This window comes from Mobula hypostoma, chromosome 8 (assembly GCF_963921235.1).
Source record: "Mobula hypostoma chromosome 8, sMobHyp1.1, whole genome shotgun sequence".
Classification (NCBI taxonomy): Eukaryota; Metazoa; Chordata; class Chondrichthyes; order Myliobatiformes; family Myliobatidae; genus Mobula; species Mobula hypostoma.
In genome coordinates, this window is record NC_086104.1 from 97,932,948 (window position 1) to 97,954,085 (window position 21,138).

General features: G+C 44.9%; 1 protein-coding gene across 2 annotated transcripts in view; it reads left to right on the top strand.

Moving 5' to 3' along the window:
- The window catches only part of prkn (parkin RBR E3 ubiquitin protein ligase), a 1,192,578-nt gene that overhangs the window by 965,653 nt on the left and 205,787 nt on the right, over positions 1-21,138 (top strand). For both annotated transcript variants that reach the window (XM_063056415.1, XM_063056416.1), the window contains exon 10: positions 15,999-16,148. In XM_063056415.1, the coding sequence (XP_062912485.1) occupies positions 15,999-16,148 (150 nt within the window). The remainder of the gene's footprint in view (positions 1-15,998; positions 16,149-21,138) is intronic.

Here is a 21,138-nt window from a genome sequence, read left to right on the forward strand (position 1 = left end):
CTAATTGGGAGCAGCCGCTTAATTGGTACTGGTCCCAAAATGTATTGGTTCTAATGGATTCAATTAACCAGAATCCACTGTATTGTGTTTAGTTCTGCTCGGCTCATTATAGGAGGGATGTGGAAGCTTCAATGAACTTTACAGGAAGATGTTGTTTCCTGCTTGTCATTGCTGCCTGCCATTCCTCTAACAGTGCCCTTAGGTTAGCTGCAGGGTCATCAGCCAGGGACCACCATTCATTAATGTTTAGCTTATAGCCCTGGTTCAGCTCCTATATCCCTGGTACATCTCCTATTGGCAGAGCAGTGAAAGGGACATCACCCTGCCACTCCTTGCATCTCCCATTGAAATTAGTCGGTCCCCCAATTTCTCTCCTTCCTCCTCAGCACAGCCAAAAGCTGCCCTTTTCCGCCTCTTCAGCCAACTCTCTGGTGACCCTCCTGAGCCTCGCTCCAGTCATTGCCATATCATGGAGTAACCTTGTTGTTGATGTACTGACGAATCCCTGGCATCCTACCTCTGCAGGGTAGATGATGGTCCTCCGGTCAGCTTCTTACACTCAGCTGCCAGCTGAGTCCTTCAGCCTCTTCCACTCATGGGCAACCTCCACTCCTTCCCCCCATGGGATGGCTAACTCAATGAGGAGGGCTGTCTTAGAGAGAATGCAGAGGAAATTTACCAGGATGCTGCCTGGATTCGAGAGCATGTCTTTTGAGGATAGGTTGAGTGAGCTAGGACTTTTCTCTCTGAAGCAAAAGAGAATGAGAGGTGACTTGATACAGGTCATAGATTGAGATGGATAGCCAGAGATATTTTCCCAGGGCAGAAATGGCATAATAGGTGTATAATTTTAAAGTAATTTGAGGAATGTATTGGGGGGGGGGGGGTGATGTCAAAGATAAGTTCCTGCCAGGGGTGGTGGTAGAGCAACAGACACAAAATGCTGGAGGATCTCAGCAGCATCTATCAAATGAATAAACAGTCGACGTTTTGGGCCAGGACCCTTTATCAGGGCTGGAAAGGGAGAGGGAAGATGGCAGAATAAAAAGGTGGTGGGAGGGAAAGGAGAACAAGCAAGAAGGCAGTATGTGAAGCCAGTTGGGTGGGGGAGGGGGGAAGAAGGAAGAAACTGGGAGGTGATTGGTGGAAAAAGCAAAAGGCTGGAGAAGAAGTAACCTGAGTAGACAGGAGAGTGGACCATGGGAGAAAGAGAAGGAGGAGGGGCACCAGGAGGAGGTGATAGGCAGGTGAGGCCAGAGTGGGGAGTGGAAGAAGAGGGAAGGGAGAAGGGAAAAAAAATTACCTAAAGGAGAAATTGATGTTCATGCCATCAGGTCGGAGGCTACTTGGACGGAATAAGAGGTGTTGCTCCTCCACCCTGAGAGAGACTTCATCAAGGCAGAGAGGAGGCCACAGACCGACATGTCAGAATGGGAATAGAGATAGTAGTTAAAGTGACTGGCCGCTGGGAAATTCTGCTTTTTGCAGATGATGTAGAGTGCTTGACAATGTGGTCCCCTAAGCTACATCAGGTCTCACCAATGCAGAGGAGGCCGCATCAGGAGCACCGGACACAGTAGACTTGCAGATGAGGTGTTGCCTCACCTGGAAGGACTGTTTGGGGCCCTGAATGGAGGTGAAAGGGCAGGTGTAGCATTTTGGTCCCTTGCAGGGATACGTGCCAGGAGGGAGATTAGTGGGGAGGGACGGATGGACAAGAGCTGTCCCTGTGGAAAGTGGAGATTTGGGAGGGAGAGAAACTATAGATGTGTTTAAGATATTGAAGATGGTGGAAGTTGCAGGGAATGATGTGTTGGATGTGGAGGTTCCTGGGCTGTTAGGTGAGGACAAGAGGAACTTTATCCCTGTCAAAACAGCAGGACGATGGGGTGGGCGTAGATGCCTGGGAAATGGAGGAGATGTGGGTGAAGGCAGTATCAATGGTGGAAGAAGAGAAACTCTTTTCTTTGAAGAAGGAGGACACCTCTGATGTCCTGGAAAGGGAAGCCTCATCCTGGGGACAGATGCAATGGAGCCAAAGGAACTGAGAAAAAGGAATAGCAGTTTTGGAGGAGAAAGGGTGTCTGTCTCAGTGACTGACTCCACATTCCACTAAAGATAGAGAATTCTAGAGAGTAATTATCCCTTTTCAGCCTTGTCCTGAACAGGTGGCCCATTATATTGAGACTGTGACTGTCTATTCTTGACACCCAAACCGTCCATACATCCAATCCCCATTAGACTTTCCTGTGCTTTCATGGAATCAACTCTCATTGTCCTAAACCCTAGAGAGTACAAACCCAGTGTGACTAGAACACAAGAGACGGCTGATGATAGAATCTTGAGCAATCAGTCCTGATGCAGGATTTTAACCCAAAACTTCATCAATTCCTTTCTCTTCACAGATGGCATTCAATCTGCTGAGTTCCTCCAGCAGATCGGTTGTGGCCTTCCCTTGCGTAGGACCATAATAATAATGATAATAATAATAATAAGACAAAAAGATTAAGAGCAAGATTAAACAAATTGGTTTTGATTTGGCATTTAAAAGTGTCAACTGAATTTGCATCCCTTGTATTTTTAGGTATTGACTTCCACAGTTTAGGAGCTTAGTTCAAGAAAGCTAATCTGCCGATTATCTTTTGAGGGAAATTGTTTACATTTAAGAGACTGATGGAAGAAGACCTAAGAGCTCGGGCAGGATTATAAAACGAAAGCGATTCTGTGATATACTCAGGTCCCAGACCATTAGGAGCTTTAAAAACAAATATGAGAACTTTAAGATCAATTCTAAAAGGCACAGGAAGCCAATGCAGAGTAATTAAGATGGGACTGACATGCTCCCTCATCCTGGTTTAGTTAAAAGACTAGCAGTGGCTTTCTGAATGAGTTGAAGTTTGTCAATAGATTGCTTTATAATACAGTAAAAAGGGTATAGCAGTAATCTAGTCTATTTATTGTAAAGGTGTGAATTAGTTTTTCAGTATTACATGCAGAAACAGGTGTATTTTAGCAAAATTTCTTAAGTGTAGGTGTGGGATTTAAAATTGAAATCTGAATTGTCACGTACTCCGTGACGGGAATAAAGAACCAGCAGAAATAGAAAACACTTCTGAAGTATTGCTATTAACTAATAATATTTATAAGTAACTACACAACACAGTAATATAAATGTAGATAAATCAAACAGGTTAGCAATGATTTTATATATATATATATAAATAAGTATATCAGTAAGTGTGGAAATATAAGTGAAACACCAAGCTTCTTCAAGTCTAGGGGTATAAAGATACAGTCTTACGATGGTGAGTAAAGTTCAGTTCAGTTCAGTTCATGGTGTTGAGTTGAGTAGTGATGGAGAGAGAGAGAGAGAGGGAGAGACTTGAGTCTTCAGGTGAGCTGACGCCGTCGATCTTCTCGTTGTCCTCTGAAATCCTTTAAAAATCACCGACTGTGACCACAACAAAGGGGACCGGTTTTCTGTGGTGGAGCTATCACTCAGGCAAGGGTGGACACATGGACAATTCCCCACCAGTCACCGCCTTTCCTTTTCACTGCAAGAGCCGCTGATCGATCTGCCTGATCGATCCTCCCAAAAACCCGCTTTTCCTGCAGGCACAACAAAGCTCATTCAGTGTCCAAAGCATGTGTCTGAGGTCTATCATCTGACCTTCTATTTTATCTTCCCGTGCTGAGCATCAACTATCACTCAAATAACTCCACCTTCCTCTCTCTGTGTAAGAAATGCAAGCAGACGAATGTCCTTGGGAAGTATCAACATGCTGTGAGCAGTTCCAAGGGTTTCGATGGGGTAGAGTTTGTAAAGTGTGTCCAGGACGGATTCCTCTCACAGTATGTGGACGGGCTGACTAGGGGAAATGCCATACTAGATCTAGTACTAGGTAATGTCTACAGCAGACACGCCAAACAGCTCAACCATTTTCACCTGAGCTGTCTCCGCGGACTCCTCCACATCAGGTGGCAGGACAAAGTCCCCGACACGGAAATCCTGGAACGAACTGGGCTCTGCAGCGTCTACACCCTCCTGCTGAAAGCCCAAGCCAGTTGGGCTGGACATGTGGTCAGATTGCCAGACAGCCAATTGCCTAAGCAGCTGCTGTATGGAGAACTGTGTCAGGGCAAGCGCTCAGTCGGGGGGCAGAAGAAACGTTACAAAGACTGCCTGAAAGCGTCCCTCAAAGGCCTGGGTGTCGACATCAACACGTGGGAGACCGTCCAGCTTGACGCAGCAAGATCACCACAGGAGCCCGTGCAGCTGAAGTCAGGCGCATCATCGAGGCGCAACGAAAGCATGCTGTGCGCAAGGCCCGAGCAGCATCCACTGCCACAACAGCACCCACCCACTTGTGTCCCACATGTGGGCGAGCCTTCAGGGCCCGGATTGGCCTCATCAGTCACCTCCGGACCCACAGCCACCAATCTCCCATTTGACTTTGAAGCCATGGTCATCTTCGACTACAAAGGACGAACAACAACAACAACAAATAGGTAATGAACTGGGTCAGGTCACAGATCTCTCAGTGGGTGAGCATCTGGGGGACAGTGACCACCGCTCCCTGGCCTTTAACATTATCATGGAAAAGGATAGAATCAAAGAGGACAGGAAAATTTTTAATTGGGGAAGGGAAAATTATGAGGCTATAAGGCTAGAACTTGCAGTGTGAATTGGGATGGTGTTTTTGCAGGGAAATGTACTATGGACATGTGGTCGATGTTTAGAGATCTCTTGCAGGATGTTAGGGATAAATTTGTCCCTGTGAGGAAGATAAAGAATGGTAGAGTGAAGGAACCATGGGTGACAAGTGAGGTGGAAAATCTAGTCAGGTGGAAGAAGGCAGCACACATGAGGTTTAGGAAGCAAGGATCAGATGGGTCTTTTGAGGAATACAGGGAAGCAAGAAAGAAGCTTAAGAAGGGGCTGAGAAGAGCAAAAAGGGGGCATGAGAAGGCCTAGGCAAGTAGGGTAAAGGAAAACCCTAAGACATTCTTCAATTATGTGAAGAACAAAAGGATGACAGGAGTGAAGGTAGGACCGATTAGAGATAGAGGTGGGAAGATGTGCCTGGAGGCTGTGGAAGTCAGCGAGGTCCTCAATGAATATTTCTTTTCGGTATTCACCAATGAGAGGGAACTTGATGATGGTGAGGACAATATGAGTGAGGTTGATGTTCTGGAGCATGTTGATATTAAGGGAGAGGAGGTGTTGGAGTTGTGAAAATACATTAGGATGGATAAGTCCCCAGGGCCTGACGGAATATTCCCCAGGCTGCTCCATGAGGCAAGGGAAGAGATTGCTGAGCCTCTGGCTAGGATCTTTACGTCCTCGTTGTCCACGGGAATGGTACCGGAGGATTGGAGGGAGGTGAATGTTTTCCCCTTGTTCAAAAAAGGTAGTAGGGATAGTCCAGGTAATTATAGACCAGTGAGCCTTATGTCTGTGGTGGGAAAGCTGTTGGAAAAGATTCTTAGAGATAGGATCTATGGGCATTTAGAGAATCATGGCCTGATCAGGGACAGTCAGCATGGCTTTGTGAAGGGCAGATCGTGTCTAACAAACCTGATAAGAGTTCTTTGAGGAGGTGACCAGGCATATAGATGAGGGTAGTGCAGTGGATGTGATCTATATGGATTTTAATAAGGCATTTGACAAGGTTCCACACAATAGGCTTATTCAGAAAGTCAGAAGGCATGGGATCGAGGGAAGTTTGGCCAGGTGGATTCAGAATTGGCTTGCCTGCAGAAGGCAGAGGGTCATGGTAGGGGGAGTACATTCAGATTGGAGGATTGTGACTAGTGGTGTTCCGCAAGGATCTGTCCTGGGACCTCTACTTTTCGTGATTTTTATTAACGACCTGTATGTGGGGGTAGAGGGGTGGGCTGGCAAGTTTGCAGACTACACAAAGGTTGGTGGTGTTGTAGGTAGTGTAGAGGATTGTCGAAGATTGCAGAGAGACATTGATAGGATGCAGAAGTGGGCTGAGAAGTGGCAGATGGAGTTCAACCTGGAGAAGTGTGAGGTGGTACACTTTGGAAGGACAAACTCCAAGGCAGAGTACAAAGTAAATGGCAGGATACTTGGTAGTGTGGAGGAGCAGAGGGATCTGGGGGTACATGTCCATAGATCCCTGAAAGTTGCCTCACAGGTAGATAGGGTAGTTAAGAAAGCTTATGGGGTGTTAGCTTTCATAAGTCGAGGGATAGAGTTTAAGAGTCGCGATGTAATAATGCAGCTCTGTAAAACTTTGGTAGGCCACAATTGGCGTACTGTGTCCAGTTCTGGTCACCTCACTATAGGAAGGATGTGGAAGCATTGGAAAGGGTACAGAGGAGATTTACCAGGATGCTGCCTGGTTTAGAGAGTATGCATTATGATCAGAAACTAAGGGAGCTAGGGCTTTACTCTTTGGAGAGAAGGAGGATGAGAGGAGACATGATAGAGGTGTACAAGATAATAAGAGGAATAGGTAGAGTGGAATAGGTAGAGCACCTTGGCTCAATACAAGAGGTCATGGCTTTAAGGTAAGGGGTGGGAAGTTCAAGGGGGATTTTAGAGGAAGGTTTTTTCTCAGAGAGTGGTTGGTGTGTGGAATGCACTGCCTGAGTCAGTGGTGGAGGCAGATACACTCGTGAAGTTTAAGAGACTACTAGACAGGTATATGGAGGAATTTAAGGTGGGGGGTTATATGGGAGGCAGGGTTTGAGGGTCGGCACAACATTATGGATCTAAGGGCCTGTAATGTGCTGTACTATTCTATGTTTCTATGTTTCTATCTCTCTCTCTCTCTCTTTCCAAAAGCACCGTTCATAGGGGTAATCGAGCACAGTTCATAGGGGTAATTCAGGATCCCGTCACAGAATCAAGGATGACACGCTTGTTACTTTTAACTTTACAAGGGGAGCTAGATTCTCAAGTTTATCAAGAAGTTTATTTCTTTTGAAACCAACTAAAAGTATTTCAGTTATATCTTAATACTGTATAGGTTTTAGAAGATTATTGCTCATCCATTTGTTCATTGCAGTCACACCAGAAGTCAGACATAGGAGTGAAATTGGGCCATTTGGCCCATCAAATCTGCTCTGCCATTTATTCATGGCTGATTTATTATCCCTCTCAACCCCAATCTCCCACCTTCTCCCCCTAACATTGACACCCTTACTAATCAAGAACCTATCAATCTCCATGTTCAATATACCCAAAAACCCGGCCTCCACAACTGTCTGTGGCAATGAAGTACACAGATTCACCACCCTCTGGCTAAAGAAATCTTTCCCCATCTGTGCTAAAGGGACATCCTTCTTTGCTGAGGCTGTGTCCCTTGGTTCTATTTTGGTGCACTATTGGAAACATCTTCTCCATGTCCACTCTGTCTAGGCATTTCAATATTCAATAGCTTTCAATGAGGTACCCTTCATTCTTCCAAATTCCCGCAAGTGCAGGCCTAGAGCCATCAAGCACTCCTCATTCATTAATCCTTTCATTCTTGGGATCATTCTCATGAACCCTCTCCAATGCCAACACACCCTTTCTTAGGTAAGGGGCTCAAAACTGCTCTCAATACTCCATGCACTCTGACCAATGCCTTATAAAATCTCAGCATCATATCCTTGCTTTTATATTCTAGGCCTCTCAAAATGAATGCAGACATTGCAAATGTCTTCCACATTACCAATTCAGCCTGCAGGTTAACCTTTAAGGAATTCTGCACAAGGACTCCCAAGTCCCTTAGCACTTGTGATTTCTGAATTTGCTGCCCGTTTAGTCCATGCCTTTATTCCTTCCACTAAAGTGCATGACCATACACTTCAGTACTCTGTGTTTTATCAACCACCTTTTGCCCATTCTCCTAATCTGTCCAAGTCCTTCTACAGACTCCCTACTTCCAAAACATTATCTGCCCCTCTACCTATCTTTGTATTGTCTGCAAACATAGCCACAAAGCTATCAATTCCATCATCCAAATCATTGACATACCACACAAAAAGAAGCGGTCCCCATCATCAGCCCCTGCAGGACATAGTAGTCACCAGCAGCCAGGTTCCAGTTGGCTTGGTGTTGAGAATGGAATCACTTTTGTTCCAGAGTAGAAAATATTAATATCCTTTGTCAGCAAAGCCACAAACAGGCAGTGAATATTCATCTCCTGTTCGAATCAGAACCAGGTCCCTGGAAGTTTGATGCAGCAGCTGTAACCACGGTATCACTCAGCCACCTGCAGCAATCATGAAGTTGCAGTGCCTGTACACTCTGCCTGCTCATGAAACAGTGGGGGGAAAAGCTACATAGTTAGCATGTTTGAAATAGGGAGCGTTTTTGTTCTCCCTTAATAAAGAATTTGTACGTTCTCCCCATGACAGCGTGAGTTTCCTCCAAAGATATTTGGGTCAGTAGGTTAATTGGTCACATGGGTGTAATTGGACAGTGCAGGCCCGTTGGGCCAGAAAGTCCAGTCGTACCTCTAGAAAAACACAGTGAACATCAAAGGCAACTCACACAAAATGCAGGAAGGCAGCATCTGTGGAAATGAATAAACAGTCGACGTTTTGGGCCAGGCCCCTTCTTCAGGATTGGAAAAAAGGGGGAAGATACCAGAATAAAAAGGTGGGAGACAGGGAGAGAGGCTAGCTAGATGGTGATAGGTGAAGCCAAGCAAGTGGGCAAGGTCAGGAGCTGGAGAAAAAGGAATCTGATAGGAGAGGAGAGTGGACCATAGGAGACAGGGAAGGAGGACAGGACCCAGGGGGAAGTGATAAGCAGGTGACAAGAGGTCAAATATCAGAGGTGGGAATAAAGAAATAGGGAATGGGGAGGAATTTATTTTTTTTTTTACCCGAAGGAGAAATCGATGTTCATGCTATCAGGTTGGAGGCTACCGAGATGGAATATAAGGTGTTGCTCCTCCATCCTGCGGGTGGCCTCATCTTGGCACAAGAGGAGGCCATGGACTGACATGTCGGAACGAGAATGGAAATCAGAATTAAAATGTTTGGGTCACAGGGAAGTCCCGCTTGTGGCAAATGGAGTGGAGCTACTCAATGAAGCGATCCCCCAATTTACGACGGGTCTCACCACAGTAGAACAGGCTGCATTGGGGGCACTGGACACAATAGACTACCCCAGAAGGTGAACATCAAACTGTAAGACTCTGCAAATATATATCCTTCAGCCTGAAAGAATGCAGCTACATAAAAGTTTCTTGACTGCTACTAGCAATGTGGTCTATTCCCTGCTCTAATTGCAGAGTTATGGCTGCAATGGGTGGTGTGAGAATATCCTTAAGACAACTTATGTACTCTTCCTTCCTGGAGGTTCCGGTAAGAGAGTTATTCCTTGTATACCATGGGGAGCAGTCACATGTGGAAAACCCTTTCTCCTGCATCTACACCTCCTCTTTTTTTAAATTATTTGTCATATGTACTTCAAAACATTGAAACACAGTGAAATACATCATTTTGCACCAACAACCAACTCTGTCTGAGGGTTGTGCCACGTAGCCCACAAGTATTGCCACGCATAGCAGGCCCACAACCTACTCTCCCTAACCGTGTGTCTTTGGAACGCGGGAGGGAACTGGAGCGCCCGGAGGAAACACACACAGTCACAGGTGGAACATACAAACTCCATACAGGCAGTGGCAAGAATTGAACCCTGATTGGTAATCACTAACACTGTACTGTAAAGTGATTGTGTTAACCGTTGCAGGCAATTCCTCCAGTCAACCAGGGATAAATCTGATATTTATTGATGATCTCTTTAAATGCTCGTGATGGAGAAGTGATTCTCCCTGTGCCAGGGTAAGGAACGGTAACCCTGTTGCCATATCAGAACTATACTGATTGACATTACTGTCACTTCTGCGTACCTGCAGCTGGCATTAGCTCTGTGTGCTCTTTTACCCTCACCAGTACAGCAGGTACCTTAAATGTGCATCTTGATCCAGCAACACCTTGGAACAGAATTGGTATTTTGCATCTTTTTAAATAACTATACAGTGAACTTTGGAAAGTCTTATCACCTGGCTGTACTTCTACTCCCTGAGAATAGGTAGGGACTGAAGACTTCAGCACCAGTAGAGAGGACCAAGAAGGTATGGACAAGGGAAGCACAGGAGCACTTACAGGACTGTTTTGAATCAATGGACTGGACTGTATTCAGGGATTCATCTTCAAATCTGTTACTGACTTCATTGAAACCTGTGTGGATGAGTGTGTGCCTACGAAAACTTGTTGTACATTCCCAAACCAAAAGCCATGGATGAACCAGGAGGTTCGTTGTCTGCTGAGGGCTGGATCTGTGGCATTTAAGCCTGGCAACCCAGGTCTGTACAAAAAAACCAGCTATGACTTGTGGAGGGCTATTTCAAGGGTGAAGTAACAATTCCGAGTGAGGTTGGAGGCGACTCCAGATGCACGTCAACTCTGGCAGGGTTTGCAGGACATTATTTCCTACAAAGCAAAACCCAATAGCATGAATGACATTGATGCTTCACTACCATATGAGCTCAATGCCTTTTATGCCGGCTTTGAAAGGGAGAATATAACTACAGCTGTTGAGATCCCTGCTGCACCCAGTCATCCTGTGATCTCCGTCTCGGAGGCTGAAGTCAGGCTGTCTTTCAGGAGGGTGAACCCTCGCAAGGCAGCAGGCCCCGATGGAGTACCTGGTAAGGCTCTGAAAACTTGTGCCAACCAACTGGCAGGTGTATTCAAGAACATTTTCAACCTCTCACTGCTTTGGTCAGAAGTTCCCACCTACTTCAAAAGGTCAACAATAACATCAGTGCCCAAGAAGGGTAGTGTGAGCTTCCTGTGTGACTATCACCCAGTAGCACTCACATCTACAGTGATGAAATGCTTTGAGAGGTTGGTCGTGGCTAGACTGAACTCCTGCCTCAGCAAGGACCTGGACCCACTGCAATTTACCTATCACCACAACAGGTCAACAACAGACACAATCTCAATGGCTCTTCACGTGGCCTTGGATCACCTGAACTACACAAACTCCAATGTCAGAATGCAGTTTGTTGACTACAGCACAGCATTTAACACCATCGTTCCCACAGTCCTTATTGAAAAGCTACAGAACCTGGACCTCTGTACCTCCCTCTGAAATTGAATCCTCAACTTCCTAAACCAGAAGACCACAATCTGTGTGGATTGTTAATAATATCTCCTCCTCTAGTGATCAACATTCGCGTACCTCAGGGATGTGTTCTTAGCCCTCTGCTCCACTCTCTCTCTGTACCCATGAATGGTTCACTAGGCATAGCTCAAATGTCATCTGTAAATTTGCTGATGATACAACCATTGTTGGCAGAATCTCAGATGGAGATGAGAGGGCATACAGGAGTGAGACATCCTAGCTAGTTGAAGTGGAGTTGCAGTAACAATCTTGCACGTAATTTCAGTAAGACCAAAGAGCTGATTGTGGACTTCAGGAAGGGGAAGGTGAGGGATTAGAAGTGGAAAGAGTGAGCAATTTCAAGTTCCTGGGTGTGAAGATCTCTGAGGATCTAACCTGGTCCCAACATATCGATGCAGTTATAAAGAAGGCAAGGCAGCAGCTGTGTTTCATTAGGAGTTTGAGGAGATTTTGTTTTGCCACCTAAAACATTTGAAAACTTCTACAGATGTACTGTGGTGAGCATTCTGACTGGCTGCATCACCGTCTGGTACGGGAAGGCGGGAAGCTACTGCACAGGATCAAAAAAAAGCTACAGAAAGTCGTAAAATTAGTCAGCTCTATCTTAGTATCCAAGGAGCGGTCCCTCAGAAAAGCAGCATCCATTATTAAGGATCCCCATCTCCCTGGGCATGCCCTCTTCTGTTACCATCAGGAAGGAGTACAGAAGCCTGAAGGCACACACTCAGCGATTCAGGAACAGTTTCTTCCCCTCTGCCATCCAATTCCTAAATGGATATTGAATCCATAAACACTACCTCACTTTTTTTTCTTTTTATTATTTCGATTTTTGCACTACTTTTAATTTAGCTATTTAATATAATATTTATATTTGCTGTAATTAATTTACTTATTTTTTATATATTTATCATGTATTACATTGTACTACTGCAGCTAAGTTAATAAATTTCATGACATATACTGGTGATATTAAACCTGATTCTGCTTTTGAACTCTCACCCATGAGGGTTAAGGGGAAGGAGCAGATCATATTCAGATGCTGAGGTCTAAAGAGACGTTCAATGCAAAATAGAAAGATTTTCATTCTTGCCTATTGATCATTTTTTGATAGATGATGGTCTGTAATGAAACTGGAGTATAAAATTCCCCATGTCTGTGCTACAGGATTAGCAATGTTCATGTAGGCTGCTCATGATTGGAGGGAAATAGTTGCTGCCTTGCTCTTTGCTCAAAGGTGAATGTTGAGTCGTGTGTGTTTCACTGGAGTGCACAGAAAGAAGATGTGTTTCTGTAAAACTGAATGAAGGGTGCATGCAGAAACAACTGCTGTCAAATACGTGACTGAACAAATCACAAAAGCTGTGGCCCAGAAAATGGTTCGCAGTGGGCTGCCAGCAAAGAGCACCGACTGGAACAATCACCGTACAGGGCCAGGACACATCAAACATTCCCCTCATTAAACCCCTCATTGAAAGAGTAACACCAGCACACAAATTCCCTCTTAGGCAAATTCACAGCTTCAAGAGTTTACTTCACACCAAGCGTGGATTGAGAAACTAATCGGGAATACGTGACACTTTTGGTTAACCTACACACTCCTGAATATACATGGCTCTTTGACATGTCACAAAAATCTAATTTAATGTGTGTTCATCATCATCAATTATGTGCCATGTCATATGACGTGGGCAGTGAAAAGGTCTCCATGGTCATGATTGTTCTTGGCAAATGTTTTTACAGAAGTGGTTTGCCATTGCCTTCTTCTAGCCAGTGTCTTTACAAGATGGGTGGCCCCAGCCATCAGTAATATTCTTCAGAAAGTATCAATAGCTCTTCAGATATGCGTTGCTATCATCAAATAATCTACTGCCAGGCCTCTATTAACTCCAGATTCACAGTGGAGCCATTTTACTTTACTTAAAGAAGTGGTGCATTTGCTGTGAGAAAATGGGAGTACCATAATCATTATCTAAAACTGTCAAGCTCTTTGAACAGAAAAAAAAAGTGGTATATACATGTAACACACATAAAAGTTGCTGGTGAACGTAGCAGGCCAGGCAGCATCTCTAGGAAGAGGTACAGTCGAAGTTTCAGGCCGAGACCCTTCGTCAGGACTAACTGAAAGAAGAGCTAGTAAGAGATTTGAAAGTGGGAGGGGGTGGGGGAGATCTGAAATGATAGGAGAAGACAGGAGGGGGAGGGATGGAGCCAAGAGCTGGACAGTTGATTGGCAAAAGGGATATGAGAGGATCATAGGACGGGAGGCCTAGGGAGAAAGAAAGGGGCAAGGGGGAAGCCCAGAGGATGGGCAAGGAGTATAGTGAGAGGGACAGAGGGAGAAAAAGGGAAGAGAGAAAAAGAATATATATATATATAATAAATAACAGATGGGGTACGATGAGGAGATGGGGCATTAGCGTAAGTTTGAGAAGTCAATGTTCATGCCATCAGGTTGGAGGCTACCCAGCCAGAATATAAGATGTTGTTCCTCCAACCTGAGTGTGGCTTCATCTTTACAGTAGAGGGGACCGTGGATCCTTTACTTTATCCGCTCAGGGGATTTCCCATCCACTGCTACCAACCTTATAGTTCCCACACCCTGCACTTCCCGTTTCTACCTCCTACCCAAGATCCACAAACCTGCCCGTCCAGGTAGACCCATTGTCTCAGCTTTCTCCTGCCCCACCGAACTCATTTCTGCATACCTCAACACTGTTTTGTCCCCCCTTGTTCAATCCCTTCCTACCTATGTTCGTGACACTTGTCACGCTCTGAAATTTTTCAATGATTTTAAGTTCCTGGTCCCCACCACTTTATTTTCACCCTGGATGTCCAGTCCCTATATACTTCCATCCCCCACCAGGAAGGTCTCAAAGCTCTCCGCTTCTTTTTGGATTCTAGACCTAACCAGTTCCCCTCTACCACCACTCTGCTCCATCTAGCGGAATTAGTCCTTACTCTTAATAATTCCTCCTTTAGCTCCTCCAACTTCCTCCAAACTAAAGGTGTAGCCATGGGCACCCGTATGGGTCTCAGCTATGCCTACCCTTTTGTTGGCTTTGTGGAACAATCCATGTTCCAAGCCTATACTGGTATCTGTCCCCCACTTTTCCTTCGCTATATCAACAACTGCATTGGAGCTGCTTCCTGCACGCATGCTGAGCTCGTTGACTTCATTAATTTTGCCTCCAACTTTCACCCTGCCCTCAAGTTTAGCTGGTCCATTTTCGATACCTCCCTCCCCTTTCTAGATCTTTCTGTCTCTATCTCTGGAGACAGCTTATCTACTGATGTCTACTATAAGCCTATGGACTCTCACAGCTATCTGGACTATTCCTCTTCTCACCCTGTCTCTTGCAAAAATGCCATCCCCTTCTCACAATTCCTCCATCTCCGCCGCATCTGCTCTCAGGATGAGGCTTTTCACTCCAGGAAGAAGGAGATGTCCTCCTTTTTTAAAGAAAGGGGCTTCCCTTCCTCCACCATCAACTCTGCTCTCAAACACATCTCTCCCATTTCACACACATCTGCTCTCACCCCATCCTCCCGCCACCCCACTAGGAATAGGGTTCTCCTTGTCCTCACCTACCACCCCACCAGCCTCGGGGTCCAACGTATAATTCTCCGTAACTTCCACCACCTCCAACGGGATCCCACCACTAAGCACATCCTTCCCTCCCCCCGCCAGCTTTCCTCAGGGATCGCTCCCTACGCGACTCCCTTGTCCATTTGTCCCCCCCCATCCCTCCCCACCGATCTCCCTCCCGACACTCACGCTTGTAAGCGGAACAAGTGCTACATATACCCTTACACTTCCTCCCTTACCACCATTCAGGGCTCCAGACAGTCCTTCCAGGTGAGGCAACACTTCACCTGTGGGTCGGTTGGGGTGATATACTGCGTCCGGAGCTCCCGATGTGGCCTTCTATATATTGGCGAGACACAACGCAGACTAGGAGACCGTTTCGCTGAACACCTATGCTCTGTCCGCCAGAGACAGCAGGATCTCCCAGTGGCCACACATTTTAATTCCACGTCCCATTCACATTCTGATATGTCTGTCTACGGCCTCATCTACTGTAAAGGTGAAGCCACACTCAGGTTGGAGGAACAACACCTTATATTCCGTCTGGGTAGCCTCCAACCTGATGGCATGACATTGACTTCTCTAACTTCCGTTAATGCCCCACCTCCCCCTCGTACCCCATCCATTATTTATTTATATATATTCTTTCTCTCTCTCTCCTTTTTCTCCCTCTGTCCCTCTCACTATACTCCTTGCCCATCCTCTGGTCTTCCCCCCTCCCCCTTTCTTTCTCCCTAGGCCTCCCGTCCCATGATCCTCTCATATCCCTTTTGCCAATCAACTGTCCAGCTCTTGGCTCTATCCCTCCCCCTCCTATCTGCTCCTATCATTTTGGATCTCCCCCTCCCACTCCCACTTTCAAATCTCTTACTATCTCTTCTTTCAGTTATTCCTGACAAAGGGTCTTGGCCCGAAACGTCAACTGTACCTCTTCCTAGAGATGCTGCCTAGCCTGCTGCGTTCACTAAGTGTGTTGTTTGAAATTCCAGCATCTGCAGATTTCCTCGTGTTTGCGGGTATATACATGTAAGTTGTTTTGTTTCATTCTTTTCAAGTTCTAAAATAATTAATACAAGTAGTATTGAAGGCTAATTGTGACCGAGCAGAGGATCATTGTGCAGCATTTCCGTGCTCATAAAAAGAGCTTGGATGGTAGCGATTCAATCCTCATTTTTTGTAAGTTACTGCCCACTGGTTATGTCGAATTAGGGTGCTATTGTAATTTAATGGCTGAATATTTTCCATTTGTAGTACAACCGGTATCAGCATTATGGAGCAGAAGAATATGTGCTGCAGATGGGGGGAGTACTGTGCCCAAAACCAGGCTGTGGAGCTGGCCTGCTACCCGATGGAGACCTGCGCAGAATCGAATGCCTGCCGCAGAGTGGACTTGGCTGTGGGGTAAGATCAAACCACACAGTCTGCTTGTTCTGGGGCTTATACTCGTTCTCTCCAATTCAAATTTAAACTGATGTCCCTGGCAATACAATTAGGAAGCGAATGAGTGGTTGATATTGTATGTGGTAAATTACAAAGTCCAAAGCTTCTCTTAACTATGAACCTGCCAATTTGTCATAGGCATCCGTTAGTCCATGAGACCATGGATTTGCGCCTTGGAAGGTTTCCAGGCTGCAGGCCTGGGCAAGGTTGTATGGAAGACCAGCAGTTTCCCATGCTGCAAGTCTCACCTCTCCACGCCACCGATGTTGTCCAAGGGAAGGGCATTAGGACCCATACAGCTTGGCACTGGTATCATCGCAGAGCAATGTGTGGTTAAGTGCCTTGCTCAAGGACACACATACTGCCTCAGCCAAGGCTCGAACTAGTGACCTTCAAATCACTAGATGAACGCCTTAACCACTTGGCCACGTGCCAACTTGTATATGCATTGTTATAGAAAAGCACAATCAGATATTACTGAGATGGTGCTGGAGGATGAATCTAACATAAGCATTTAACACTCCACCCAAAATTCTAAGATAATTTACCTGGCTGAGTGAGTACTCTTCTGATATCTGGCCCAGTTCTGAAGTGCCAATGATATACCAATCAAAGAATGCAGATTAGGTCGTAACTCTGCCAATTACTTATCTGTACATTAAATAATAAACACAAGAGATATTGCAGATGCGGAAATCCAGAGCAACACACACAGAGACATCTTGGCCAAAAACATTGACTGTGTATTCCGAGATGCTGCCTGATCTGTTGAGTCTCGGCCCGAAACGTCGACTGTACCTTTTCCTAGAGATGCTGCCTGCCCTGCTGCATTCACCAGCAACTTTGATGTGTGTTGCTTGAATTTCCAGCATCTGCAGAATTCCTCGTGTTTACAATTGCACCAAGCAATGTGTTGGACTTACACAATAATGCAAATCCTTCCCAAGAGTCAGTGCTGACCAACAAAAGCTCATTGACTCATCAGCCATTCAGGCATATCTGGACTTGGCTCTTGTAGATCTGCCATAGTTTTTTTTAAAGAATATCGGTTATTCTCCTGGGTTTCGTGCCACCAATCATTACATAAATGAGCATTACAAGCCTAAAACGCAGACTGCATCAGTTTCTGTCAGCTGTCTGGTTAAGCTTTAGCAAAGCCCAGCAACTGTAACTGAGAATCCTTGTTCCATGTGCTGGCTAATGAAATGTGGCATGTGTCCCCTTGTGAATTAGCCACTCTTTGCAGGAGATGAACTGAAATAACATGTTTATCAACCTAAGGAAGACTTTCCTACTATCAGCGGGATTACTTTGCACGTTTGCACGATATACAGTTATCAAGAGCAATTCTCCAAAATGAAAGTAATAAACCTTACTAACTCTAATTAACAAAGTACAGATCACTCTGTTCTGTTTGAAATGAAGAACAGACAAATAGAAGGAGAGAGGCAGACAGACAGACAGAAGTGTCTATAAATTGTCCTTGAAGCCTGGGTATAGACAATATTCCTTTTCTGATGTAATTCATCCACAAAGGTTACATTGCTCATCCTGCCACAAGACAATGGGAAGAATCTTCACTGATGGATTGAATTGTTTATCAGTGATGTGACTGCATCAACTAATCGATCCTTAGGGTGTTGGCATTGTCTCCAGCTGCAACACTATTGGCAGGAAGGTCAGTAACCACAGATTTAGAAACATTGGCTGCAGAGCCAGAGGGAGATAAAGGAAAATTTATTTTTCTTTAAATAGTGAGTTGTTACGATCTGAAGTGTTTTGCTCGAACGGGCAGTGGAAACGGATTCAATAGAAACTTTCAAGACGTGGTCAGAATAAATCCTTGAAAAGGAAGCATTGGCACTGATTGCTAAAATTAAAAAGAGAGCTCCAAGTTTCAGCAGCTCTGCATACGACCCCTCGAAGTTATGTATTCACCAAACAGTAGGGCGGCATGGTAGTGTAGTGGTTAGCACAATGCTTTACTGTAGCAGTGACCCAGGTTCAATTCCTGCCACTGCCTATAAGGAGATAGTACTTTCTCCCTGTGGGTTTTCTCCGAGGGCCCCAGTTTCCTCCCACAGTCCAAAGACCTACCGGTTGGAAGTTTGTCCCATGACTAAGCTATGGTTAAACTAGGAGATTGCTGAGCAGCATAGCCAGAAGGAACTATTCCACTAGGTATCTCAATAAATAAACAATGGTTTCTAACCAAATGCACTTAGGGAGATCTAATGTAAAGAGACAGTACACCATTAATGGAAAGACCCATATAGTCATAGTCATAGTCATACTTTATTGATCCCAAGGGAAATTGGTTTTTGTTACAGTTGCACCATAAATAATAAATAGTAATAAACCCATAAATAGTTAAATAGTAATATGTAAATTATGCCAGTAAATTATGAAATAAGTCCAGGACCAGCCTATTGGCTCAGGGTGTCTGACCCTCCAAGGGAGGAGTTGTAAAGTTTGATGGCCACAGGCAGGAATGACTTCCTATGACGCTCTGTGTTGCATCTCGGTGGAATGAGTCTCTGGCTAAATGTACTCCTGTGCCCAACCAGTGGATGGGAGACATTGTCCAAGATGGCATGCAACTTGGACAGCATCCTCTTTTCAGACACCACCATCAGAGAGTCCAGTTCCATCCCCACAACATCACTGGCCTTACGAATGAGTTTGTTGATCCTGTTGGTGTCTGCTACCCTCAGCCTGCTGCCCCAGCACACAACAGCCTCCCCCAGCACACAACAGCCTGCTGCCCCAGCACATCAATATCAATACTGATGTGCAGAGGAATCTTGGAGTCCAAGTCCATAGCTCCCTAAAAGTGGTGACACAGTTTGGTAGGGTGAGAAAAGCAGGAAGAAGGCATGCAAGCCTTTATTAGTCAAAGAACTGAGTCAAAAGTCAGAAAGTTATGTTGCAGTTTTATAAAACTGGTGTAGAAGAGGTTTACGACGACGCTGCCTGGATTAGAGGGCATGTGCTATCAGGGGGGGTTGGGTAAACTTGGGTTGCTTTTTTCTGGAGTGGCGGAGGTTCAGGGGAGATCTTTTAGAGGCTTGTGAGGTTATGAGAGGCATTTGTGGATAGAGTAAACAGGCAACCAGTGTAATTTTCCCACAGGTAAAATATCTACTGCCAGAGGGCTTGAATTTAACGTGAAAGAAGGTAATTTCAAAGAAGAACTGCAAGGCAAGTTTTTTTTTACACAGAATGTGGAGGGAGCCTGGAATGTTCTGCTTGAGGTGGTGGTGGGAGCAAGTACAATAAAGGCATTCAACAGGCTATTAGATATGAATGCAGGAGATGGAGGAATAGGGACATTGTGCAGGCAGAATGATTAGTTTAGTTGGGCATTTGATTACTAATTAGTTTGGCTGAACATTGTGGAGTGAAGCAACACACACAGAATGCTGGAGGAACTCAGTAGGCCAGGTAGCATCTATGGAAAAGTGTACAGTCAACGTTTTGGGCCGAAACCCCTCATCAGCTGATTTTCTCATGATTGTGGGGTGAAGGATCTGTTTGTCCTTCACAGTTTGAAAATTTTATTTGAACTTACCCCTTAAGTATCCAACTTTCAGGAAATACACTTCTACTTTATGTAACCACCTCTCAAAACTTAACTCTTAACTTCCAGCTATTCATCTGATAAATGTACACTACAGCCCTCCAGTGCTATCCTTGCGAAGGTTGGAATTGCTCAGAGTGCTCACATCCTTTTCTACTCAAGCTATGAAAGCCATCATTCCATTCGCCTATCTGATTATATATTGTACTGACCCCATGATATACAGTATTACTCGGCTCTAGATCTAGATCCTAGTCTGTCTGCCCTTCCACATCTTCCATTTGTTTAAAAAAGTAGCATCCATCATTATGGACCTCCATCACCCAGGACGTGCCCTCTTCTCATCACTACCGTCTGGGAGGAGGTGCAGGAGCCTGAAGACACACACCCAACATATTAGGAAGTTTCTTCTGCTCCAGCATCAGATTTCTGAATGGTCCATGAACCCATGAACACTACCAGGAAGCACTGTCCTGCTGCTACAAAACGTTTTCACGACGGATGTATGTCAGTGATAATAGACCTGATACTGATTCCATGCAGAACATACAGTCTTTCTCAGCTCTAAGATAGATTGTGTCAGAAACATCTACTTTGAAATTTCTGTATAATTGCTAATTTCACCCATTTTCTTAATCCATCAATATGCTTTTTCTAATTTAATGCTTCCATTATAGTGCTTATCACTGACTCATTGACGAATTTGAATGCCTGACTTTTTATTGTATCTTGCCTCATTTATTAAAATAATAAATATCTGAAGCAGCAGCACAGCTAATTGCTGGGCTCCATAAATCTCATCCTGGCAATGTGGGTGCCTGCACATGATCTCCCTACACTCTGCATCTGGCTGCTCAGTCAATTTCCAAGCAGGATCAATAATTTGCCTTCAACTTCATAAGTTTCAGCTTTAGTCAATAGTCTTGTACAAGGGACTTTTTGCCCTTTCTGGAACTCAATTTACATAACATCAATAGGTTTTCCTCAATCTAAACTTTAGTTACTTCTTTAAAACAAATCTCTTTCGGTTTGCAGTGAAGATTTAAACTTATTTTTCTCTTTCAGTTTGCTTTGTGATTCTAAGCATTGTTACTAGGATGAGCCAGCTGTATCCTACTGAAAAAAAAGTTGCGTAGATTTCGCTTCACTTGAGCTGATATATTGCATGCCTTTTTAAAAAGTGCTATCTTTGGCAATATAGACAAAGTCAAGTTTCTGTTCATTGGTAATTGGTCACTATGTGTGGAGTGCTGCAAGATCTCACAGGAGGAACCATTCCCAAATAAAGTTGTGCTGAGTTAGCAGTGGGACCTCTGCAGTTAATTACAATGATTCTGGGCAAATGGGACAACAAAGCACCTTGAACTTAAC